The sequence below is a fragment of the Phycodurus eques genome, chromosome 13 (genome assembly GCF_024500275.1).
Source record: "Phycodurus eques isolate BA_2022a chromosome 13, UOR_Pequ_1.1, whole genome shotgun sequence".
Classification (NCBI taxonomy): Eukaryota; Metazoa; Chordata; class Actinopteri; order Syngnathiformes; family Syngnathidae; genus Phycodurus; species Phycodurus eques.
The window spans coordinates 11055475-11081705 of NC_084537.1; the positions used below are offsets into that span (position 1 = coordinate 11055475).

The 26231-nt window shown below is 41.1% G+C and overlaps 1 protein-coding gene across 3 annotated transcripts in view; it reads left to right on the forward strand.

Annotated features, from left to right (window-relative positions):
- pkn2a (protein kinase N2a) overlaps nt 1-26231 on the forward strand; it is a 43950-nt gene that overhangs the window by 15730 nt on the left and 1989 nt on the right. For 2 of the 3 annotated variants that reach the window (XM_061693094.1, XM_061693092.1), the window contains 20 exons: nt 1947-2111; nt 2456-2591; nt 8986-9140; nt 14172-14301; nt 14389-14534; nt 15048-15261; nt 15440-15625; nt 16870-16979; nt 17087-17230; nt 17373-17448; nt 17623-17779; nt 17886-18015; nt 19288-19445; nt 20031-20106; nt 22134-22225; nt 22306-22482; nt 23506-23568; nt 23666-23742; nt 25449-25591; nt 25680-25787. In XM_061693094.1, coding sequence (XP_061549078.1) covers nt 1947-2111; nt 2456-2591; nt 8986-9140; nt 14172-14301; nt 14389-14534; nt 15048-15261; nt 15440-15625; nt 16870-16979; nt 17087-17230; nt 17373-17448; nt 17623-17779; nt 17886-18015; nt 19288-19445; nt 20031-20106; nt 22134-22225; nt 22306-22482; nt 23506-23568; nt 23666-23742; nt 25449-25591; nt 25680-25787 — 2643 coding nt within the window. The remainder of the gene's footprint in view (nt 1-1946; nt 2112-2455; nt 2592-8985; nt 9141-14171; nt 14302-14388; nt 14535-15047; nt 15262-15439; nt 15626-16869; nt 16980-17086; nt 17231-17372; nt 17449-17622; nt 17780-17885; nt 18016-19287; nt 19446-20030; nt 20107-22133; nt 22226-22305; nt 22483-23505; nt 23569-23665; nt 23743-25448; nt 25592-25679; nt 25788-26231) is intronic. The other variant, XM_061693093.1, reaches the window with a different exon arrangement.

Below are 26231 nucleotides of genomic sequence, written 5' to 3' on the forward strand. Positions count from 1 at the left end.
GGGTCGGGTCGAGGGGGCAGTAGCTTTAGCAGGGACGCCCAGACTTCCCTTTCCCCAGCCACTTCATCCAGCTCTTCCGAGGGGATTCCGAGGCGTTCCCAGGCCAGCCGAAGGACGTAGTCTCTCCAGCATGTCCTGGGTCGTCCCCGGGATCTCCTCCCGGTGGGACGTGCCCGGAACACCTCACCAGGGAGGCGTCCGGGAGGCATCCGAATCCGATGCCCCAGCCACATGAATAAACATGAAATAATGTGTTTCGAAACAAATCGCTGAATTAATTTTACAGGGTCAGTAAATTTGGGGTCCTGGTGAGAAGCCAATTTCTGAAAAGGTTTGGGGTACTATTTTATTCTTTCACTATTCTAAACACTACTTTGATTAGTCATAAAAGGGCTTATTGTCAGATCAATCAGCAGTGAAAATAACTTTTGCAACCTTGGGTTAATGGGATCGGCTAGTAGCACGTCACCACTGTTTTGACACAGTAAAGGAAGTTGCCTCCTAATCCCTCAGTGGCCAAGGTGAAGGAAGGTGGAATCCAGGTCTATGCTGACTGAAAGCACTGATTCAACTGCAGAATATTCACATTGACCAAACGGTTATGGAACCCTGACCCTAAAATTTTATATCTGATACAATGCTTGTCAGTCTTAACTCTTCTTCTTCATCGCAGCAGCTTGTCTCAAGACATTCAAAAAGTGTTTGGAGCAGTGGTTCTTAGCCTTGTTGGAGGTATGGAACCCCGTCAGCTTCATCTGGAGTTCACGGAACCCTTCCTAATTTGAAAAATAAAATATTGTTTATTTCAAACTCAACAGCTACATATTTTATTATCTGTGTCTATTCCCAGTCATCCAGGTCATGCACAAAATGAACCACGCATCAGTTGCACACAAAATCATTGTGTTAAAAGAACAAACCCAAACTTGAATTTCCCACAAAAAAAACCAAAAAAATTTCAATTCAATTAAAATTTACTGTAAGTAAACGTGTATTTTGCTGTTGCCACTCTCATGACAGAGGAACGGAATTTGTGAAAATTCACAACAAAATCTGTTCATTTTCTTTGTTAGTTCAAAAATTGTTCATAGGTAAGAGTAAATTTTTTTGGGCTCTTTTTTTATTATTGGATACGCTGTCTGACGCCACAGCAATGCTACTCAACTCGTGTATCGTTGAAATGTTGTTAAATACAGAAAAAGGCATTTCAACTCGAGGCGCAGCGCCGCAATGGGAAACGCCCACCTTGACGCAGCGTTGCGTTTTGAAAGCCATGAACACGGCATTGAAAATGCAGTTTAAAAAGGCTTTTACGGACACATGCAAGTTTGCATGTTGTTTTTTTTTCACATTTTATAAATGTATGCTGGCATCTAGAGGTTATGAAAAAGCTGTACACTTTCATTGCAATATTCCACCGCCACCTAGAGGTTATGAGAGAGGTGTACACCTTCATTCTAATATGTCACCGTCACCTAGAGGTTCTGAAAAAGGTGTAGCCTACACGTTCATTCCAATATGGCAGAGGTACGCATGACTGCATATTTGTACAGTTGTGCTCATAAGTCTACATACCCTGGCAGAATTTGTGAAATATTGTTTTTGTTAAATTACTGATGACTGAACAACCATCATTAATTTCTTTATGGTTATGTTTTGTTTAAAGATAATGCTTTGCTGTTAATTTAAGGGGGTCTGAAAACTTTCCGTACCCACTGTACTTGAGCGGTGTAAATAATTATTTCTGTGTGAAGAAATTATTATTATTATAATTATTCTTTTGCCTTATTGTACTCTTCAGAGTCTTCCAGATTGCTTAAATTATGTTAAAATCAAATAAATTCTCTGCGGTGGCCCGGGGGATCCCCCCAGTCCTCCCCTACAATGTTTTTGTTTTGTTTTTTTGTCATCTTTTTCATGCCTTTGGTGTTTGCATGTCTGATTAGGGGGATGCCAGGGGTCACCTGGTATCAGAGCGGTTGGGTCTGGGCAACAATCTGGACCTGTCAGACACCATGGTCCAGCAGAAACTGGAAGAGATCAAGGAGCAGATTCGGCGTGAGATCCGAAAGGAGCTGAAGATCAAAGAAGGTGCAGAGAATCTGCGCAAGGTACTATCATCACTGTCAAGATCAACAGTGTTCTTACACCCTAAAATGTACACTACTCCCAAACGTTAGAATATTGGGTTTTCAGGTGAAATTTCAGGATGTTGTGGATTTTGCCATTCAGCTCCTTGTTGAGAATAGCAAGTTATGAAACACTGAACAGTTGGACGTGCATTCAAAAGTTAAGAGGTCAAATTAAATTCACCTTTAAAGGTTGTAGTGCATTTTAGGTTCACCCTGAAATTGGTATCGAAAGCTGACTATCTAACTTCTTGTGAGTAGTGTATAGAGAGTACATTATATGAGAGAAACTTTGTCATGATTGGACTTTTGCCAATCCTCCTCAGGTCACAACAGACAAGAAGAGCCTGGCTTATGTCGACAACATGCTGAAGAAATCTAACAAAAAGGTTGAGGAGCTTCACCAGGAGCTCCAGGAGCTCAACGCCCACATTGTGGTTAAAGACCCAGAAGAACTGCAAGGTAACTAAAGCAGTGTTCCCTCTCTGCAAATAGTAATTATTGCGTGAGACAGTTTTACCCCCATATAATTTTGATAGACCCTTAAATAAGTAATTTACGCGTGTTAAGCAGCTCTGTCTGGAAGGTCTTGTCTTGGGAGCTGGAGGTTGGCTAGCTCAAGACCTTAGCTAAACAAGAAAAATGGGCCTCGTGGCTGGAGAGTTGCGCGTTGGCTTCCTGAATTCATCTTAGGTGCCTCTGAGGATCAATTACTCTATTTATTGTATCACTGCGTTAAAGGAAAAGGTTATTTCAATCTGGTATTAGATTGTATGTAGAGAATATACTGTATACTCTATTTAGTTTTTGATAGTTTACTCTGTGCTTCAACTAATCTTCTTGCTTAAGGGTTTGGCTACTCTGTTATTTCATTAGCAACAAAGTGTCTCTCATTACCGGGTACTTGAACGCCAAGTATCACATAGTAAGTAATTTTGTCAGCGTTGTGTCAGAGCACACCAGTATCAACATCAGCACATACATGTATACAGCCCCAGCCAGTATTTGGAGGTGACTCACACTCGAGAGACTGACATTGTTGCATTCCACCAACAGTTACAATGAGATGACGATTGTTCCCCTCCAAAAGCTGTTGAAAGCTGGCTCCCGTGCCTCTGTCAACAACAGTGAAACTTGAAAAGGGTCAACCATAACAGTGGCGTTTGTTCAGCGTGCTCACTTTACACCGGCGGACTGATGAAGCAGTTGTCGGGAGCCGAGTGGTCACATGAAAGGAAGTGAAGGAATGGTGTTTGTCTGCCTGCTGGCGTTGACAATCCCCGATTCAGTTGACGTTAGGAAGTAAACGAAGGGGGCCGTGTGTTTTGGGGGAGGGCAGGGAGTTGTCCCGGTAAATGGTTATCTTGAGTGGGAACAAATTTAGCCTGACTCTGTGACCCTCGGTCTGATGAACGAGGTCTTTCTTTCTTTCTGTGTGACGTGAGGCCACCGGAATGTCGCTGACCACGGTGAAATGACGGGAGAGCTGGGAATTTAGTGTGTCTCGGCTCCGCGGTCGTGGGACAACCTTTTGACACTCGGTCAAATCTTGAACAGCGCTTCTTTCCCAAATGGCAGTGTCAGAAACAGTCTCTGTGTCTCGACAAGCAGCCAGAATGGGTGGGTTTTGTTCCCTGACAAGGATGGGGGTGGGGTGTCTGCTTATCTTTTCTGCTTGGTCGAGGTCACAAACGAACTCTCTCAGGCACTGATCCAGGGTCACTGTCAGCGTTTATGCTACACATCCGTCCCTTTTGCACTACAGTGGTAACTTCACTCACGAGTTTTTGTTTCGCAACCACGCTTGTAACTCAAAACATCCATATCTCAAATCAGTTTTCTGTATTGAAATGAATGGAAATGCCATTAATCCGTTCCAGCCACCCAAAAACGTGTCGTAAAATTTTTTCAAATAGAAAAAATGGCACTCTACAGTATTGTACTTTATGAAAACATACAGTAATAACATCATTAAATACAATCTAAATAATTAGTTTGTGCATTATGATTTCATGCTTGGAGCTCCTACACATAGAATGGATTATGAAACACAGAAGACCATTCCACTAACATTCGTTGTTTTTCAGAGGATAAAGAATATGTGCCTGAAAGTATTGTTGTATGCTTTTGTTTGCGTGTTGCTACCGCTTGTGTTCAAATAAGTTGTTTTACAATTTAGAGTGGCAATAAACAGCCTGAAGCAAGCACTTGGCCTCTTTTGAAGAATTGTTCCCAAACTGCTGCTTGTTGTGAAGTTTACTGCCACCATCTCACACTCCTAACTAAAATTTTTGCTCGCCAGTCAAAGTGCAAAAAGGAGGACAGGTCTCATCTCAAATTGCTGCATGAGCTCATACACAAGTCAAGGTACAACTTTGTAGTGTTGCCTGCAATATCAGGATTCATCGGTCACGCCCCAGTTATGCCACGGTTTTTAAGCCACTGTTTTTTTTTGTTTTGACTTATGTACTGTAGTGCCCTCATATGTAGGAAAACAGACACAGTCACCGATGCACTTTTCAGCCGTTTAGTAAATGCCGGGTGAACAATAAAACAGTAAACAGCTCATGCCTCTTAGAGGCGCGCGCACACACACACACACACACACACTATGTTACGTTCAGTATTTTCTATATATTTTGTTTGCAAATTTTTTTGTGCATATTCAGATATGTATACTTGGTGTGGGACGGTACAGATTACTGATGGTACGGTCCGTACCTTGGCTTTAGGGCCATGGTTTGGTACATTTTGGGTGCATGTTTTGTGCATAAAGAGAACAAGACAAGATATTTAATGTTCAAACTGATACATTTGATTGTTTTTAACAAATAATCATTAACTTATAATTTTATGGCTGCAACACATTCCAAAAAAGCTGGGACAGGTGGCAAAAAAGACTCAGTCATTCACAAGCAAAGATGGGGCGGGGTTCACCTCTTTGTGAACAAGTATGTGAGAAAATAGTCGAAACGTTTCAGGACAATGTTCCTCAACGTACAATTGTAAGGAATTTAGGGATTTCATCGTCTACGGTCCATATCATCATCAAAAGGTTCAGAGAATCTGGAGAAATCACTGCATGTAAGCGGCAAGGCCGAAAACCAACATTGAATGCCCGTGATCTTCGATCAAATATAGGTTGAACATGATTTGCAAATCATTGTATTCTGTTTTTATTTGTTTAACACAACGTCCCAACTTCATTGGAATTGGGGTTGAACATACAAACAGGCAATAACAATTCTCTGACATATAGTCTTCAATCTCTGTGAAAAACTAGCGATATTAACAATATTCGATCGTGACTTCTACTTCTACAGCAAATATCTTATTACGTGCACCACTTTGTCCCTCAGAGGCCAAGACATGCACAGCAGGAAGCGCGATCCCAACAAGGCACACACCAAGACAGCTAAACACCTCGAGGCTCACTACATGATTCATATCTGCCACGACATTGTCAAACAGTAACAAAATAAAAACGTAATAAGGGCTTTTATACGCAAGCTGCTACGTCCATAACTGACGCCCAGCCATTTAACGTGCACACTAGCTGTTAACTTAGTGGTCAGTTGACAGCTAACTTGAGCTCACCACAGCCAACTCTACACTCTCGATGACTGACTCACAAGGCCAGGCCCCACCTTTTCAAGCCACATACACTCAAAGTCACAGATATAACAGTGTGGAATTTGAGGATGGTGACCCCAAGTGGAAAACAATAGTACCTGTACTTCACATCCACATTCTGTTATTTAAAGGTGCCATATTTTACCAAACCAACTTTTTCTAGTATTTGGGATGTACTGTAATTTCTCGTGTATAATGCACACCCCAAAGTTGACCTCAAAATTCTGGAACACCCTTCTACCTATGTATAATGCATTTTTACAATGCATGATTTTGCTTCTACCCATATAATCAAAACATGAAGTATTATCTGTATTTTGTTATTTTTTTTCAAAGAATTATTCTGAAGTTAAGCACTTTATTTGAACACATAATGCTTTTTATTTACTTGCTCTTATTTTGAAATTCACAGCCCTACTTTTATTTAGTAAATGAGAAAACACACAGTTGTGCTCATATGTTTGATTACCCAGGCAGAATTCGGGTACAATTCTTTAAAGAAAACATAAAGGGCCAGGCGAAACACAATTTTATTTTAATGGCATTCAAATTAAACTGTCAAGCATTTCAGAAAAGCATTATCATTAAAGAAAACATAACCATATAGAAATTAATGATGGTTGTTGTTCAGTCATCAGTCATATTAAAAACAACAACAACAATATTTCACAAATTCTGCCATTGTATGTAAACTTATGAGCACAACTGTACATATATGAAGTCGTGCGTACTCCGGTCATATTGGAATGAAAGTGTAGGCTACACCTTTTTATAACCGCTAGGTGGCAGTGGGATATTAGAATGAAAGTGTACACCTTTCTCATAAGCTCTAGGTGGCGGTGGCATTTTTCAATAAAAGTGTAGAGCTTTTTCATAACCTCTAGATGGCGGTATACATAGTTTATTTTCCATCTTCCCCTATACCTATGTATAATGCACACTATTAACTTTTGACAGTTTTTTTGGGGGTAGGATGCGCATTATACACGTGAAATTACAGTAATATTGGCTCTATGGTGCCTCAGTAAAGGTGAAATATTAATTAAAATTAGAGTTGGGCTTCAAGAATCGATTAGAACCGGGACTAACATTCCGGTTCTCTCGGGGTCGTTCAAATAAAAAACATTTGGTTCCCAGTTTTGATGCTTACAGTCCCCTGACCCCCGAATAAGAAAGTGGCGAAAACCAACGAAGAAGCGGCGAAAACCAACGAAGAATGCGCACAAAGCCGTCCTTGTGCCCAACAGCAGCGGCGAGCAAAAGATTTAACTATGTTAAAATAAATGACCAGTCAAATCAGTGCAACACTTGGATTAAGATTATATTGTGCAAAGGACACGTTCCCTCCCGTTCCGAGCCTTGGCCGACACCGCGCGGAACGTTAGTCTGGTCAGTTGGGTGAGTGAAACAATTAATTACGTCTATGCCAACATTAAGGCAGCTAATAAGTTAAACGTTGGTTTGCACTCTTGCACTGATAGTTTTTAGCGTTTATTTTACTCTTCAAACAAACGTAAGAGCAGATGACAGACAGAAAATTTAAATAAATTACTTTATCATACTGGAAAGAAAGTAGAAACAGTTACATTACAAGCTTAACGGTGAGCTAAAACTTCACCATAGGTCAAACTAGCAACTTTACATCACAATTAATTGGGACAACATTTACAAAAACGTTGTCTCACAGTATCACAAACACTAACCTTGTGTCTCATTGGTGTCGTGAAGTCACTTTTCATGCCAAAAGGCTGAGTTCCGGTGCGTACCCTTCAAAATAGAAGGCTACATGCTTAAAACAGGAAGTCAAGTTAAAACTTGCACATATACTGTAAACCATGTGATGTGATTAAACAGTCACAAGTAACTATTTTAAAAATGCTGTATCTAACTTTTAGCTGAAACAATAATTAATGAATATTAAGTCAATTGGGTTAGTTCCATACACATTGCCTTTTCGTTCATAGGTTTGATATTGATACTGGTTATAAATGTCAAATGTTCATTTTAGTTTATGCTGCAGGTTGCTAAGAAAATTTATATTTTACCCTTTATTTAACTTTTTTGACCCAGCCCTCTCAAAGAATCGAGAATCGTTTGGAACCGCAATCGGGACCGGAATCGCTCAAATTCAAACGATGCCCAACCCTAATTAAAATCGTCCACGCATTCATGAGTTCAATGTTTTTCTGCCGAGAGGCCTAAAATCAGGTCATTTGATTTTTTCAGGCTCCAAGTCCATGTTAGAGTCACTCATTTCAGGTCTAAATAGCCAAAACATGGGACCTTTAATAAATAATGCAAAATACATTTTTACCCAATTAATTGAAGGCATATGCGTTGACATCAATTCTAAATAGCTGCAGGTCCAATATACTGTCGATCCTCTCCACTGTTGTTGTTTCAGGTTTAGATTATTATATCTATTAAAAACAGAACTTATTCATATCGTGGCCAAATGTTCTTACTGAAAAAAACATTTTAGTTAACCAGCTGTTTTTGAGTGGAACCTCCTTTTTTATGAGGAGTTCTACCATGACACAGAAACTGAACTTGCAAATCGTTTCTGGAGAAGTCAGGCCAGTTTTGTTGCAAAATGTGCGTGCGTGCGTGTGTGCGTGCGTGCGTGCGTGCGTGCGTGCGTGCGTGTGTGTGTGTGTGTGTGTGTGTGTAAGGAGGTGTTTTGCTCTGTTGGGGAAAGGTTTCCATGCCCGTTTCACGTACACCAGTGACAACCTATCCTTTGAATAGTTTTCCGTTGTTCACAGATTTCGAGAAATATTTTTATGTGATGTATTACGCTCAGAGTTTGGTCTGTTCAAAGTTCCTGTCTTGATTCAAACAAGCTTTTGTAAATACCATTCACCCTCTGAGGTTATTATTTATGACACGTGAGGAAGATTCTAATTTCTTGTCTCCTTTCTGTTACAAATCTTCATGTTATTGTCTTTGTTCTAAGAACAAATTAAGTTCTGTAACTTACTCCAGTTGAGCTTCCTGAAGCTGCTACCTGGCAGCTTTTCTGTAAGCAAAGTTATAATTATTCGTGCTTGGCTGTAGGATTATTTCGCTAACGTCAACATGGCTGCTTGCCAAAAATAGTCCATACAAGCGGAGTTCAGTTTCAAGTCTGTGACAAACTCCAGCAGCAGTCATCTTCTGTAGCAGTGCTTGTTTTACAAAATGTCATGAGGCCCTAACACTTCCTTTATATCTTTCTCCTCAGAATTTCCCCTGACCCCAGATACCCCTAGCAGCGAGAGCCGAATGTGCACAAGCAGCAGCCGGCTAGCCGCCCTGAAAAGACAGAATGACATCGAGCTCAAGGTCAAGCAGGGTGCAGAGAACATGATTCAGATGTACTCCAATGGGCCATCAAAGGTAGGCTTTATACATATACATAAATTTACATAAACTGTCCATTGGATAAAGTCGGATGACAGAACATATCAATCAATCAATCCAAACCTTTATTTAACCATAAAATAACCCATTGAGACTGAGCTATTTTTATCAAGACTCTGCTCCCCCTCCAACTCAAACAAAATGATTTTACCGATTATCCCATCGATTAATTGGGCAATCAGATAAAAATTTATATTGCATTATTGAACAACCAAATCTGCATACAAGGTGCTGGTATTATTGTTGTCCACTTGAGGTTACTATCCTCACATTCCACACTAATATCTGTGACTATGGCTGTGCGTGCGCGCGTGCGTTCGTGCATGCGTGCGTGTGTGTGTGTGTGTATGTGTGTGTGCGTGCGTGCGTGCGTGTGTGTGTGTCTTTAAACGTTGGGGCCTGGCCTTGTGAGTGATGTGGGAATCAGCCAATGAGGGTGTAGAGTTGGTTGTTGTGAGGTCTAGTTAGCAGCTGGCTTGTAACTGGCTAATCGTTAGCCAATCTGCGTGTTAAATGCCTGGCCGTCAGTTGTGGCCACAGCAGCTTGTGTATGAATGTGCTTATAATGTGTTTTATTTTGTTAGTTTGTTCAATAAAGCGATTGAAAGTGCACAGGCAGCCAGGGTCCGAAATTAAGACTTACCAGTTGTCAAATGTAACTAAATTATCCGTTTGGCGAGAAAATATCAGAGCCCTCCTCGCCATGTGGCAAGTGAATGCCTGTACCCACGTACACAAACATACACAAATCATAGTGGAGCAGCGCGTGTCTTGGTAATATTGGAGCATGGCCTGCCAGGAAAGTGCGCGGGATTCCTCATAAGGCCGATCTCAGTTATCAGCTGTGTAGGTATTTCCTTGATCTAACATGATGGAATGTGCGTGACAACAGCCAATCAGAGATGTCCTTTTCCTGCTCCACTTCCGTTTGCAAGTAGTTGGGTTAAAAAGAAACCGCGCCTTCTCGGCCAGCCCGCCTGTAGCGACACCGACTTACAGTAGTCGTCCTCGGAGCCTGCTGAGTCAGCAGGCACCCATCCTTGCCCCAGCTACAGGGCCGACGTCGGTTGTGTAGCATCGTCTCCAAAGCGACATGGAGAAATGCTGTTAACTAGCCGATGTATAAGGTATGTCTGCGCCCTCAAAAATGGACAACACTGTGTTTATTAATTTGAAGAAGTACCACTCAAGTGACAAATTTGGACAAATTATTCTGGAAGTTATTTTTTTATACGTTGGCAGCTCTGTAAATGTAAATTAAACAGAATCACACTTGTCAGGGAGTATGATCCCACAGAGGCTGTAATTCTGTTGCACGAGGACTGTGTGAGGCCAGACTTTATGAATGTTAAATAAAACTTTTTTTTTTTCTTGTTGTTGTTTCATGTTGCTGTGACTTATTTTCTCAGTTTGCATCCAACACAATACTGTATTATAGAAATAAGTGTAAAATTAGGGCTGCACACACATACACATTTTGCACGTGCCATTATCTCGATATTTTTTCGATATATTGTGCATAAAAAAAACTCCTTTCAAAAGTATACAAATTAATCTCAAGTACTAATTTAATACACTTACGAGTCGGAAAATGGGAGAAAGGGTTGGGACGTGGTTCGCATGTGCGTTGTCTCGCGGTGCCTCGGGAACTGTGCCTATACCTCGTCGATGGGGATCGCCGTTTCATGGCATTTGGTTTCATCCATTGAAGGGGAAGGGTAGAAGGTCACCGGTGCCGTGTGGGGTTGCTTTTCGTTTTGGTGCGTCCCCTTCGGGGTGGGCGGCTGTTGACTTGGAGCCGGAGGTCGGGTTGGGGCTTGTGCGTATGGACCATTTGGCGTGGTGGGCCAGTCCCGACTGGCTGCATTGGCAGTGCTGTACATGACTTTTGACTGGGACATCAATGGGTGGGTGTCGGTTTGATTGGGTTATTTCCGCACGCATTGCCTTCTGGTTCGTGGGTTTAATATTGGTGCTGGTTGTGGGGAGGGTGTGTGTTCGTGGTTTTGGCGACCCCTTATTTGAGCCGTGTGGGTTTCTTTGGCCCGGCTCCTCTGGGGGTGTTGGGGTCGTTTTGGGCCGGGGTGGGGGGGCCGGTGTCGCTCATATTTAGGCGATGTCCGGGCCAACTTCCCCCCCAAAGACAAGATTCAGTATGGACTATTCAATAACAAGACAGTGAGTCGCTTGAAAGCTGATTGTTTCCCGGAATTAAAAACAAGACACTTCCACTTTGCAGATGGCAAAATAATTGCGTTTTTTTCTTTGCCTGCTTCTCTGCAGGAGGAGGACACGTGCTGATACATGGTGTGTCATGTTCACAGCTGTTTGTTCACAAAGCTTTTACGGGCATTGTTGCTTCTGTCATGCTCAGAGTAAGATGATAAGCCATAATTTAGCTGGGGTGTGCATGTTTGATTCACCAGTTGCAGATCATCCCACCTGGTGTCAACTAAGCTAAGGCCTCACTGATGCTAAAACAGAAGTAAGAAACTAGACAATGCAATTTTTGTAGAAATTGCGTGTGAATGCGGAAAAAGTGACGATGATCTGATATGCTGTAGAGTTAACAAAATTTTGAGAGTTTTCAAAATGGTATAATATATAAGTATAGTATAGTAAGTATAATATAAGGAGTATAGTATGAATGGTTTGAATCGGTTGAGATATGTAGGAGGATTGCAAAATGTACACTGCATTCATTTTGTAATGTTGTCATGGAAACTGTGGAATACTGAAAAATGTGTGAGGTTTTGGAATGTGAAAATGTGTTTCCAAAATGTCACAAATGAGCTGAACATTTTGAAGTTTTAATGGTTTCAATCTGCGATTGACTGGCGACCAGTTCAGGGTGTACCCCGCCTTTCCCCCGAAGAATGCTGGGATAGGCTGCAGCACGCCCGCGACCCTAGTGAGGATAAGTGGAATGGAAGATGAATGAATGAATCAGTCCTGAAATGTGGAAGGTTTAGAACGACATGAAAGTGCGGAGAGTAATTATAAATGCAAGGGTGTCTTGAGATACGAGTGACCCGATTTATGAGTTTGTCTAGATAGGTCACATCATTCGGCTGTTTTATTTATTTTTATTTTTTTATTTTTTTTAATGTAATCATTTTTTTGCTTTGACTTGTGAGCAAAAACTTTAGATCAAGCACTGTACAGTGGCAGTGAACTCAACTCACTTCACAACAAGCAGCAGTTTGGCAGCTAGTGAACGATTCTTCAATAAAAGAGGCTTCCTGCTGTTTCTTCCCGCTATACTGTGCAAAATTATAGAAATATTAATGTAGACCAGGGATGGGCACCTTAAAAATGATCTTTTAAATATGTGCATTTTTTTTTTTTTTTTTTTTTTTTTTTTTAAAACTGAACCAATGTATACCACAGTCATAATATATTTTATGCTCAAATGCATGTATAAAATATCCTCTCTGCAACAAAAAAGGTTTTGAAGCAAACAACAAAATAACCAGTGACCACATTTAGATTTTTGGGGGGTTTTTTTCTATTTTTTTTGGGTTTTCCCAAATACAAAGCACTCTTGTGTACAGAACTGCTGAACAGCAAACCAACATTCAGTGCAAAAACTTCACCAAAATCAACTCACTTAAAGATTTTTATGTTATACTGTGTTGCTGCATGTCATTCAAAATCCCCAAATTAATAGGCCGATTTACTCACTTGTATGCCACAGTGCAGTTTTGTGCACAAAAGTTCACTCTGCTTTGTTGAAGGTGCCCTGGCAGTGCGTCTCCCCTGCATGTCGCTTGTCCACCATACACGTTTGCTACTCTATCGGTGGTAACAGAGGTCCAATGTTTTTGGTGGACACACAGGGGACAACTCCTCCTGCACTTTAAACGAACTTTCAACGGTTCTTGTGAACTTTTGTTGAGATCTGCCGCTCATCGGTTCCCAGCATGCATTGTGGCATTCAATGATGAACATTTTTCCATAATAACAACGTTAATCATTATCGTTTAAGTATGTCTCTCTTACCTGTAGGTCGTTGAAAATTTGTCCTATTTAACTGTCAGGTTAAATTTATGTTGCACGTTTTTAACACGAAACTGTGGCTTGTGCGCGTTGCAGTAACATCCCGGTGAGTTATATCGATTCGTAAGCAGAAGTTAGTTACCATTACGCGGCATCTCACCTGGGTATGCCAGCATGCTCTTTCTAGTAATAACATGAAAAATTGTCCTTCTCCGTGATGGAGTTGGTGCTTCATCAAGCGACTCACCAGCGCCTCAGAAAAATCAACTAGGATTGAACGCATCTCTTCATTCTTCCTCTCTAATGGTGAACAACCTGTGGAAGCGCTACTAAGCGATGTCTGCCATTGTGATGGACATTGTAACTACAACTTCAAACCGCTCATGTATGGTGGAGGAAGCCTTTATATATTATTTCAGAATTAATTGAGGGGTCAATCCACTGACAGGCCGCCAGTTGCCCGTCCATGATGTTGGCCATATCCTACTGGCGGTTTCCACAGAAAGTAGGGATATGGTGTGTCACGCAAGTGTCTCTACTGTGTCTGTGTGACTTTGCAAGGTCACAATGTTTTGTCTTTAGACAGACAGACCGACACAGAGCCAGTTGGAAATAGTCCTGTCGTGATGTCAGAGAGGAAATTCCTGTTAGAGAGAGTTATTTTCCTCCGGGCGCCGCCATCAGTGACCTGGAGTTAAGTTCAGAGGAATTCTCGTGTGTCTATGTGCGACTTGCAGGAGTAAGAGTGACCAGTTAATACGCACACAAAGCTATTTCTTCTTTTTAGCAAATAAAAATGTACTTGTGATCACAGGTTCATTGAAGTCTGAAGGGCAACCGTGTTTTTGTTAGTTTGTTACATGCCCGTGACAGCCAAACCAGTTTTTTTTTTTTATAGTTTTTTTAATGTAAAATCTGCTGAATTAGGCTTAAAGTATTTGTGTTGTTTTGCAGTTGTCATGAGCAGGTCCTTCTAGCAGACTTTTAACGGTTTGATTGTACCCCTAGGATCGCAAGTTGCTGGCGACAGCGCAGCAGTTGCTTCAGGACAGTAAGATGAAGATCGAGTTCATCAGGATGCAGATCCTCAAGGCGAGCCAGGCCAATGAGCTGAGCTTCGAGAACAACGACGTGATTGGTAACCCGTGCTTTATGTTAAATGACTCAAGTCGTAAACCAAAAAAAAAAAAAGCATGAGTGAGTCAGTTCCTTTATTGTACTCCAGACAAGGCCATCATCAGCCCTTTGGACCTTCGGGTGGAGGAGCTGTGTCACCATGCCAGAATCGAGTCTGCAGTGGCGGAAGGAGCAAAGAATGTTATGAAACTCCTGGGAACGGGAAAAGTCACAGAAAAGAGAGCACATTTAGAGGTAGCACCTCTAAAAACTCATCAAATTTCAGAGTAGATTATGTATAGCAAATATAAACAATGTTTCATCTTTTTTATTCCTCATGGATCTAGAATTATACAGCAAACTGCTACTATTCATGATGCATGTCTGTCTGCTCTTACCTGATTTATCCACCGACTGCATCCTCCCACAAAAAATGTGGCTAGTTAACACCTATAGCTACCAATACTAAAATACAAGTATCTTATGATGTTTTCATGTTAGGATCAAATTATTTGTGGTTGTATTCTCTCTTAATAGTATAGTAAGTCTTTGATTATGTATCCTGTATTATATTGTCTTGTAGATGTATTTTACTGCTTTTTTACATCATGGCCAGGGGACTACAGATGAAAACTAGCCTTCTGGCTAATTCTGGATTTTTTAACCCTGGTACACATGGTTAAAAAATCATGTAATTTAAAAATCATGTGTTTTATGAAATTGCATTGTCCCCTTTCAAATAAACTGATTAACCCTCCTTCAATTCAGGCCCAAGCTCGCTTTAATGAATCCAGCCAAAAGCTCGACCTCCTGCGCTACTCCTTGGAGCAGCGCCTCAGCGAGCTGCCTAAGAACCACCCACGCAACAGCAGCATCGTGGAAGAGCTGTCACTCCTTTCCACGCCAGTCCTCAGTCCACGATCTAGCATCATCTCCACACAGAACCAATACAGCACGGTGACCAAGCCCGCGGCACTCACAGGTACCACAGGACATGATTTGGAATCAAACGTGTTAACACTTAACAGACAACATACTTTAATTAAGCTTAGTGGACCTGACTGTATTTGAAGGTGTATTTGATCAAGAAAGCACTTGTAACTGGATTACTGAACAATTAAGACAAATATTGTGTGATATTTGCCACACTCCACTACCAGGCACCTTAGACGTCAGGCTCATGGGCTGTCAAGACCTTCTGGAAAATGTTCCTGGCCGCTCCAAAGCTGCATCTGTCCCCCTGCCTGGGTGGAGCCCTAGTGAAACCCGCTCATCCTTCATAAGCAGAGCTAACCGAAACCGCAGCGTGAGCTCACGGAACATGACAAAAAGCGAAGAGCTTTCTAGTAAGTACATCTATTCAACTAGACAATAATACATACTGTTAAAAGGAATTGCAGTGGTACCTTGACTTATGAGTGCCACAACTTTTTGCGAGCCAAAATTTGAGTTATGAGTGAGTTTCAGATATGCCCTGCTCGAGTGAAGTTAAAAAAAAAAAAAAAAAAAAAAAAAAGAGAGAGAGAGAGAGAGAGAGCAATTAAGGCACTGTAATGCATTTGCATGTGGGAAATAAAACACTTATTAAACAGATAAGAATAAGAATACTCCCAATAGGTCACACCACTTAGTTATGCATCCAACTTACAAATACTACAGTACAGACACTAATTACGAGGGCTGCAACGGCCGCAAGTGGTCCAGGATAGACACAACCGCCAGTGCACTTTCAATGGCTTTATTGAACAAACAGAGCGTGAGGATTACCACCCCAAGTGAACAAAAATAATACCTGCAGCTCACATGCACGTTCATGTTTTATAATGCAAAATCATTTATTTGATTAATCAATGGGATAATCTACATATTATGCAATTCTAAAAATATTTTATAGCTACAACCTTAGTAATTTAGTAGACTTTAAAAACTTTTTTTCACATTGTCGTTAGTTTGTATTATGTTTTTATACAATTTTTTTTTTTTTTTTTTTTTTTTTTTTTTTTTTTTAAATTGTATTTTATTTTTATTTTTTTAAGTGTTTGGGGTGCCGGAATGGATTAATGGCATTTCAGTTAATTCCATCAATCCCTCCATTTTTGGTACCGCTTATCCTCAACAGGGTCGCGGGCTGCTGGAGCCTATCCCAGCTATCTTCGGGCGGGAGGCGGGCCACACTCTGAACCGGTCACCAGCCAATCGCATGACACATAGAAACAAACAACAATTCGCACTCACATTCACACCGACGGGGAATTTAAAGTCTTCAATCAACCTACCATGCATGTTTTTGGGATGTGGGAGGAAACCGGAGTGCCCGGAGAAAACCCACCCAGGTACGGGGAGAACATGCAAACGCTACACAGGCGGGGCCGGGATTTGAACCCCGGTCCCCAGAACTGTGAGGCAGATGTGCTAACCAGTCGTCCATCGTGCCCAGTTAATTATAATAAAGGACCATTTATTTTCTATATGATTGAATTGAATTACAAGCTTGGTCACCGACCAAATTGAACTCGTAAGTCACGATACCACTGAAATTGATTACATGAAGCAAGTCCAGTGTTTGTAAGCAGGGCCTGTGTTTCCTCAGATGAGATTAGCGCAGTTTTGAAATTGGACAACACGGTTGTTGGTCAGACCAGCTGGAGGCCGGCCAGCAACCAGGCCTGGGACCACAAGTTTACATTGGAGCTGGACCGGGTAACAAACATAAGCACATACTGTATACACTGAATCTACATGTCTGCTTTTGGCTCGTGTTTGTCCAACATGGTCTAATGTGGTTATTTCTTGCTGTCCCCTTGTAGTCTCGCGAGCTGGAGATCTCTGTTTACTGGCGTGACTGGCGCTCACTCTGCGCCGTCAAGTTCCTGCGTCTGGAGGACTTCTTGGACAACCAGCGTCATGGAATGTGTTTGTACCTGGAGCCGCAGGGGATGCTGTTTGCTGAGGTTTGTGCGCACACAGAAACAAATAATTAACTCCTAAACTATTCTAAACCCTTACTGGTCAGAACAAACAAATGAACAAACTTGCTTAACCATTACTGCTATTTATTATGCATTTATTAATTTGATCATGTGTGTTGTTTAGGTAACATTTTTTAATCCCGTTATCGAGAGACGACCAAAGTTGCAAAGACAAAAGAAGATTTTCTCGAAACAGCAAGGTAAGTAGTCTTAGTTTCACCTTCTTTTTTGTTAAAGAAACCTCAATATCTCTGATTTTAAAGGCGCAGTTAATTTTCATAGCTTTGGGCCTTTTATTTTTTTCACTGAGCTGATCAAACAGCTAATCCTTTCTATGTTATGCCTCTTTCTGCCTCCTCCTCCCGTGTCACCAGGTAAGACTTTCCTGCGAGCCCCTCAGATGAACATCAACATTGCTACATGGGGCCGTCTGGTGAGAAGAGCCATCCCGACTGTGAGCACCAACTCCTTTAGTCCGCAGGCTGCCGAGACCGGGTCCAGCAGCATCCCGGGTTCACCCACACCCAGCAGGCAAGCGAAGGCACCTTTCGCTTCACATCAACCTAAAAGCACACGACACTTGACTTGGTTCTACAAGATGGCTGCTATCATGTCTTAACTGTATCCTCATCAACAGTGACCCACTGGTGACCAAGCTGGATTTTGACAGAGAGCCCACACCAGGACCCAAGTTCTACCCAGCACCCGACAGCATCCAAGAACCACCGGAGCAACACAACATGCTGCCTGACAAGGAGGAAGTGCAGGTATTGAATCAAGAATTTTGCTGATAAGTGACGTTGAATTGATTTAACCAAAAAGAAGACCACAGAGGTCTCCTATTGGTTGTAAAAACTGAAAAACAACATTACAACAGATTTGAATAATTTAGATACAGTAGAATCTCTAACACTGCTAATGCAGCCCTATGGGATGCACAAGTCAGTGCAAACTGTAGGCCGGTCCCAAGCACGGATAAATGCAGAGGGTTGTTGCGTCATCAAGGGTATCCGTCTTAAAACTTTGCCAAACAAATATGCAGTTATCCAAAGAATTCTATACCGGATCGGTTGTGGCCCAGGTTAACTACGTCCGCCACCGGCGCTGTTAATCTACAGGGCACCAGTGGAGATTCAGCTACTGTGGGTCGAAGACAAAGGAGAGGCAGAAACAGTAATACAATACATGGAGATGCTACGTAGGGCGAAGGTAGAGGTGGCAAAGGCCAAACAACACGTCCCACCGGAAGGAGACCCCGGGGACGACCCAGGACACGCTGGAGAGACTACGTCTCTCGGTTGGCCTTTGTCCGCAGGTGGCCGAGGCACACACCACAAGGAGCAGCACAATGTCCATTGAATTGAAGCAAAACATGTGGCTGTTTATCTTGATATTCTATTTAATTATATAATTACTGTATGTTTTTATGAAATAATAATAATAGAGCATATTAATAATAATAATATTTTTATTATGAAATAATAATAATAGAGCAATTTTCCTCGATTAAATTAAAAAAAAGAAGTTTTGGGGGGGGGCTGAAATGGATGAATGCCATTTCTATTCATTTCAATGGGTAAAGATAATTTGAGATACAAGCGTGGTCACAGAATTCATTTAACTCAAAGCACGTGTTATGAGTTCCAGGGTCACTCTGTCACCATCATAACAACTTTATGAACTACCCAGGTAGTCGTTTAAGTAACATTTTAACATTCTTAACTGTCATACAGGTATTAAAAGAAGCTAACCGGTGTTGATCTGTTGATTTGAATTGTCAAAAGAACAAAACAAATTACTGTAACTCTGTGGTTGGTGACACTAGACTAAAAGATGCTGGAAGCTTCCACCATAGTACTAATTTACAGTACATTACTTTTCAAATATGCTCCTAGTTTGTCACTGTACATAACCTTGTGTAACCCTACGTAGTGCCAGCAGTTAAGGTCTGGCGCGTCATTGTTCAATTAATAATTTAATCACATATCTGCTTAATTTAAAGCCATTGGTGTCACTGAATAATTTCACCTTATTTCTAGCCTCTCGGTCCCTCCCTCCAGGACGCACTCGCCTCATTCGACTTCCTGAACAAGAGGAACAGCGTGGCGGTAAAGCCCAATCTGGACCTGGTGGCCGAGACAGAGCTTCAGCATCCGGACTTGGAGCTCACAGCCTTCCCGAAAGATGCGGAGATAAGGTAGACTTGGAACTTCTCTTTGGAAAAATACCCAGAGTGAAACGGAAGTTGGCTGTAAATGCTTGACTATGAATGGAGTTTGAATTTCAAACGCTCTTATAATAAAACTGTTCTGTTTAATATAGCCGTATGGGGAAGTAGCGGTTACTGTGTCTGCATCACATTTCAATTGAAAATTCTAAATTCTTCATAGGTGTGCGGTTACTGTGTCTGCATCACATTTCAATTGAAAATTCTAAATTCTTCATAGGTGTGAGTGTGGATGGTTGTCTATTTGTGCCCTACGATTGGCTGGAGACTAGTTCAAGTCCCCTCCCCCAAAGTCAGTCAGAATAGCTTTCAGCTCATCCTAAGGAGGACAAACACTATCGGAAATAGCTGGATAGAAAATATACTCTTGGTACCTTTTTAACAACTGTCAAATTCGGTGTTGCTCTGGCCCGTTTGTCACACTAGTGTACAAATGGTACCCCCTGCCTTTCACTGCTCGTGTCGTTTTTGAGTTTGTATTGAGGAAAATTATTTAAGCCACACCTGGAACTACGTGATACTTTGTAGTAATGCATACTCAAATGTGTTTTTCAGGGAAGAAGAGCAGTTTCACTTTAGCCTCAAAGACTTCAAATGCGTTGCAGTCCTTGGACGCGGCCACTTTGGAAAGGTACATTTTATGTTTCCTGGAAAGAACTAGTGTTGTAACACATGAGACCGGTCTTGAGACCACATTTTGAAGATCTTGGTCTTGTCTCTGACTCGACTTCCAAAAGTCTTAGTCTTGTCCCTGCCTTTGACTGGTCGGGATTTTCCGTCGAGACCAGCACTGATCTGCTATTCTTCAACTTCATTGTCATAATAAGGAGAAACACTTGGTAAAACTGCAAATATCTTCAATTAATGTGTTACGAACCCCCACCATTCCGGTAATGACTGCAACCTTCGCGGTGTTGTGGCTGACTGACTGACTGACTGATTTAAAAGGAACTGTTTTTTGTGGTACTTCAAAATAAAACTTGATTGCTGCCCAACAGTCATCAAGGAGCCTAACTCGAGCTGCAGTGTTACTTGGCAATGTGCTGTAGAGAATATTAATATATAATCTATATATATATATATGTCATGTACTTGTTATTGGGTTACAATAATGCTTTTCCTCGTTCAGTTTATATGAATGCTTTTAATTCGTAGATACTGTAGGATATGACTTGTTGGTCAGCCAATAAGATGTTCCGTAGTGTATGACGCATCGCTAGACTAGTAGATTACGAAGCTCGACCTGAACGTGGATGCATTATTATTTTTTCTGATCCAAATTGCCAAATAAATACCTTTGTGGCTAAACCGTACATGGACGCGTGTTTACTCCTGGACGTGTTTACTCCTGGACGAAGACAGTTTTAACACCCTAGCTTAACAATACGATATGTATATGTATGTTGCATATCAACGCCCTCTTAAAATAATGGCCTGAGTCATTTTTTGACATTTTTCAGAAAAGACAAAAAACTGCACCAAATAAAACATAACTAACAAACTAACTAAACATAATGCTGAGGATGTATGTGTGTCTCCTCACTCCAGCTCTTTGCTGGAGGTAGAAGTTCTTGACTGATGCCACAAGTTCTTGACTGAAAAACCCACTTTTTAAGTTTGTAACAGTATAAATAAATAAGACCAAATTGTCTGAATTCAGTAACAGTCACCAATTTTGGGGTGAGAAGTACTATCAGGTTTGCTTTTTCGGGCAAAATCCAACATCTCCTCTGACTTTCTTTCAGTCATGGAAAAATTATTAGACCACCGTTGTTTCTTCAGTTTCGTTTTAATTTTTAATGCCCGGCACAACTAAAGGTACATTTGTTTGGAAAAGTATAATGATGACAACAAAAATAGCTTTAATTTAAGAATGGATGTCTCTGCATTTTCCATGGTTTTCTTGATAGTAACCAAAATCACTGGGAATAAAATTACTATAATCTTAAGAATGACAAATAGGACAAAGTATTATGGAATCAGCTGTTTTTTTTGTCTTATTCATTGTATTCTTCAGGTAGTTGTTAGGTTAAATATGTTAGCGGGCTTATTCTGGTATTTACGGCAATCACGTTTACGAGGGAGCGCCGAGTGATGACGTCTTGGGGCGGGAGTGACCTTTTTTTGGGGCTGGAGTGAACGTGCTGTTGTGTGAAGTTGTTGAGAGCAATAAATACATGGACAAAACAACGTGAATGTGTATTTTTATTGGAAACTAACAGTAATTACCGTTGGTGGTATCAGGCATTAAAATTTGAAAGAAATTGAACAAACAAGGGTGGTCAAGTAATTTTTACCATGACTGTACATGTAGTCCGCGTCGACAGGCGCCTGTTTTCGGACAAGTCAACGCTGGTTCTCTTTTGTTTAAAAAAGCCACACCTTCGACGGCTTTGGTTTTGGCATCGTATTAACACTTGATACCCATGCTAATTGGTTGCATCACGTGACTTAAGCCGCATCAAATCAGAGGGCAAATTTTTAAAGTGGCACTGAAACGAGTAACCGAAATTTGTGCTGTTATTTGAATGTGTCTGTCGAACATATAAGAAGCAGTAACATAGTTGTACAGAGTTTGGTGCCATACCCTGCAGAGAATCAACCACCTTTATCTTAAATGTATCTTGTGCTTGTCTGAAGCCTTTCTGTATTTTACAGGTGTTGTTAGCGGAGTATAAAAGTACAGGCGAAATGTTTGCCATCAAAGCTCTGAAGAAAGGCGACATTGTGGCTCGAGATGAAGTTGACAGGTAACCGCCTACAACCAATAAAGCTCAACGATGTTAAAGCGTACAAAAGAGCACAAAACACTGACTTTGTCTTCTTCCAGTTTGATGTGCGAGAAGCGGATCTTTGAGACGGTCAACAGCGTGCGCCACCCGTTTCTGGTCAACTTGTTTGCGTGCTTCCAGACGCAGGAGCACGTGTGTTTTGTCATGGAGTACGCGGCGGGAGGTGACCTGATGATGCACATCCACGCCGACGTCTTCTCTGAACCGCGGGCCGTGTAAGTGTCTAATTAGGTAATGTGTCGCTCCCAACTGCTTTAAAGGAGACAAATTAGCACAAAGGACAACAAACATTAAATGGCAAACAATATTAAATTTAAAAAAAAATAGCGGAGGGGGGTTCATTACTCAACTGACATTTAGTCCACATATACTGTACATCAATATGCTCATATGAGCATTTAAATTCCCTCCTTTGTGATAAGGTCTGAAAATAAGCCTATAATAGAGACACGTTATGGATTTACAGTGGACCCCGCTTGGACTGGGCCCAACCGCGAATAGCGAAAATTCACGGATAGTTCTTGAAAAAGCAGGGATATACTGCCAGTAAGTGTTTTTGGAGTTCGTTCCCCCAAAAAAAGAGACTGGGGGGGGGGTGTAAAATTGGGGAAATGTATGCGGGGGTCCACTGTATTGCCTTTTAAATTAAACATCAGCAGCTTTAGGAAAGTGCAACATAGTTTTCTTCTTGGTAGGAATTAAAGGATGGAGATGTGCAACCGTTTAAAATGTCTGAATTGGGATGATTTGTTTAGGGCTGCAACTAACGATTATTTTTATAATCAATTAATCTGTAGATTATTTTTTTACTTGATCAATTGGATATTAAAAAACCTTTTTATTTCAGTCCCTTTACAAAAAAAAAAAAACAGGACATTATTTCAAATTGATGGCAGAAAATACACAAACTCAAACTGATAATGATTCAGTTACTGTTTTGGTCCATGATGTCACAAAATAGGCAAAAATGTATATAATTGTTGAAACAGGCGGCTCCTCAGTGTTGCCAATTTAGCCACTCTTCCACTGCAAATGAATGGCGCTTGCACAAAGCTACCACTGGGTAATTTAACCCTCCTTGGGCAAATAACAAAACATTGACTTGGTTGTTTAATTTCACACTTAATCGGCAGGCGGGCACTCTAGAGACTCAAGTATTTGTTTACAAACAAAAAGTCAGTATTCCCATATGGCCCCGCTTTAATTGGATTTAACTGATTGAGACTGTGGTTTTCCAGATTTTATGCCGCCTGCGTCGTGTTGGGATTGCAGTACTTACACGACCACAAGATTGTGTACAGGTGAGCCCTTTGGGAGACATTTCATGAATATAGTTCTGTTGCATGTTACATTTAAAAAAAAAAAAAAAAAATTTAAAAACATGTTTTTGTTTGGCAGAGACTTGAAGCTGGATAACCTGCTACTGGACACTGAGGGTTATGTGAAGATTGCTGACTTTGGCCTTTGTAAAGAAGGTGAAATGAATTAAAAATGGAACAGTGTGCTGCATTTTTTTGAAATCATATAATATGTAAGCCATTTATTTTTAAGGGTAATAATAATGGTATTGTTGTAAAATATGTTTGAGTTGTCATATGTCAGACCCTTTCCAAAAAATTAGAATATCATGGAAATGTTTATTTATTTCCATAATTTCATTCAAAAAGTTAAACTTCCATAGATTATTGATTCAGGCCCCATAATTTAAACAATTTCAAGTATTTGTTTATTTTTACATAATTTGGGCTTCCAGCTCATAAAACCCACTTTTTTTTTTAATTGGGAACAGGTAGGTGTCATGATTGGGTATAAAAGGAGCTTCCCTGAATTGCTCAGTCATTCACAAGCAAAGATGGTGCGAGGTTCACCTCTTTGTAAACAAGTGCGTGAGAAAATAGTCAAACAGTTTAAGGACAATGTTCCTGAACGTACAATTGCAAGGAATTTAGGGATTTCATCATCCACGGTCCATAATCTAATCAAAAGGTTCAGAGAATCTGGACAAATCAGTGCATGTAAGCGGCACGGCCGAAAACCAACATTGAATGCCCGTGACCTTCGATCCCTCAGGCGCCAGTGCATCAAAAACCGACATCAATGTGTAAAGGATATCACCACATGGGCTCTGGAACACTTCAGAAAACCAGCGTCAGTAAATACAGTTCGGCGCTACATCCGTAAGTGCAACTTGAAACTCTACTATGCAAAGCAAAAGCCATTTATCAACAACACCCAGAAAAGCCACTGGCTTCTCAGGGCCAGAGCTCATCTAAGATGGACTGATGCAAAGTGGAAAAGTGTTCTGTGGTCCGACGAGTCCACATTTCAAATTGTTTTTGGAAATGGTGGACGTCGTGTCCTCCAGGACAAAGAGGAAAATAACCATCCGGACTGTTATGGACGCAAAGTTCAAAAGCCAGCATCTGTGATGGTATGGGGCTGTGTTAGTGCCAATGGCATGGGTAACTTACACATCTCTGAAGGCACCATTAATGCTGAAAGGTACATACAGGTTTTGGAGAAACACATGCTGCCATCCAAGCAACGTCTTTTTAATGGACGACCCTGCTTATTTCAGCAAGAAAATGCCAAACCACATTCTGCACGTGTTACAACAGTGTGGCTTCGTAGTAAAAGAGTGCGTGTACTAGACTGGCCTGCCTGCAGTCCAGACCTGTCTCCCATTGAAAATGTGTGGCGCATTATGAAGCGTAAAATACGACAACGGAGACCCCGGACTGTTGAACAGCTGAAGCTGTACATCAAGCAAGAATGGGAAAGAATTCCACTGACAAAGCTTCAATAATAATAATGTCCTCAGTTCCCAAACGTTTATTGAATGTTGTTAAAAGAAAAGGTGATGTAACACAGTGGTAAACATGACCCTGTCTCAGCTTTTTTGGAACGTATTGCAGCCATAAAATTCTAAGTTAATGATTATTTGCTAAAAACAACACATTCAAACAGTTTGAACATTAAATATCTTGTCTTTGTAGTGTATTCAATTAAATATAGGTTGAACATGATTTGCAAAACATCATATTCTGTTTTTATTTGTTTAACACAACGTCCCAACTTTATTAGAATTGGGGTTGTAATATAGGGAATTCTAAATACTTTTGGGGGCTTTGTGAATTACTTGCTTTTCTTCCTGTACTACAATTGTACTTGTCGTCTTAAGGAATGGGCTTCAGGGACAGAACCAGCACTTTTTGTGGAACGCCGGAGTTTTTGGCCCCTGAGGTTTTGACTGAAACGTCGTACACCCGCGCCGTGGACTGGTGGGGGCTGGGCGTGCTGATCTTCGAGATGCTGGTGGGAGAGGTGAGTGCGCTTTTGGTCAGGATGCTCTCGCTTTTGTCGCAAGACTTCATCTTGGCGCCGTCTTTAAAGTACCCGCCGTCCCTTTCAGTCGCCGTTCCCCGGTGATGATGAGGAGGAGGTGTTTGACAGCATCGTCAACGATGAAGTCCGCTACCCAAGATTCCTCTCCACTGAAGCTATCTCCATCATGAGGAGGGTATGTTCTTAAATAAATTGGTTTACAGTGGACCCCCACATACTCACGGTACGCCACCCATGGATTCACCCATTCATGGATTTTTCCCAACCAACCACCAAAGAATTTATTCGATAATTTTTTGGGGTTAAAATAATTTAAAAACAATTCCAATGCAATTATGATGGCTGTCAATTATCGACAGATTTTGCGCTATAGTGGGGGTCCACTGTTACAGCTACAGTCGAAATGCCAGATTTTTGTGATATAGAAATGAAATCAAGATGAATCATTTCAAAACGTTTTCCACCAATAATGTGATCAATAACCTGTGCAACTCAATTGTAAAAAGATGTAATCTTTTCGAGCACTCTTTCATTGGGGGCAGCCGCACACGCATCTGTGCAATGCTGCCTAATCAACATCTAAATATGTCACACCTGAGAGGTGGCTGACTTACTTTGG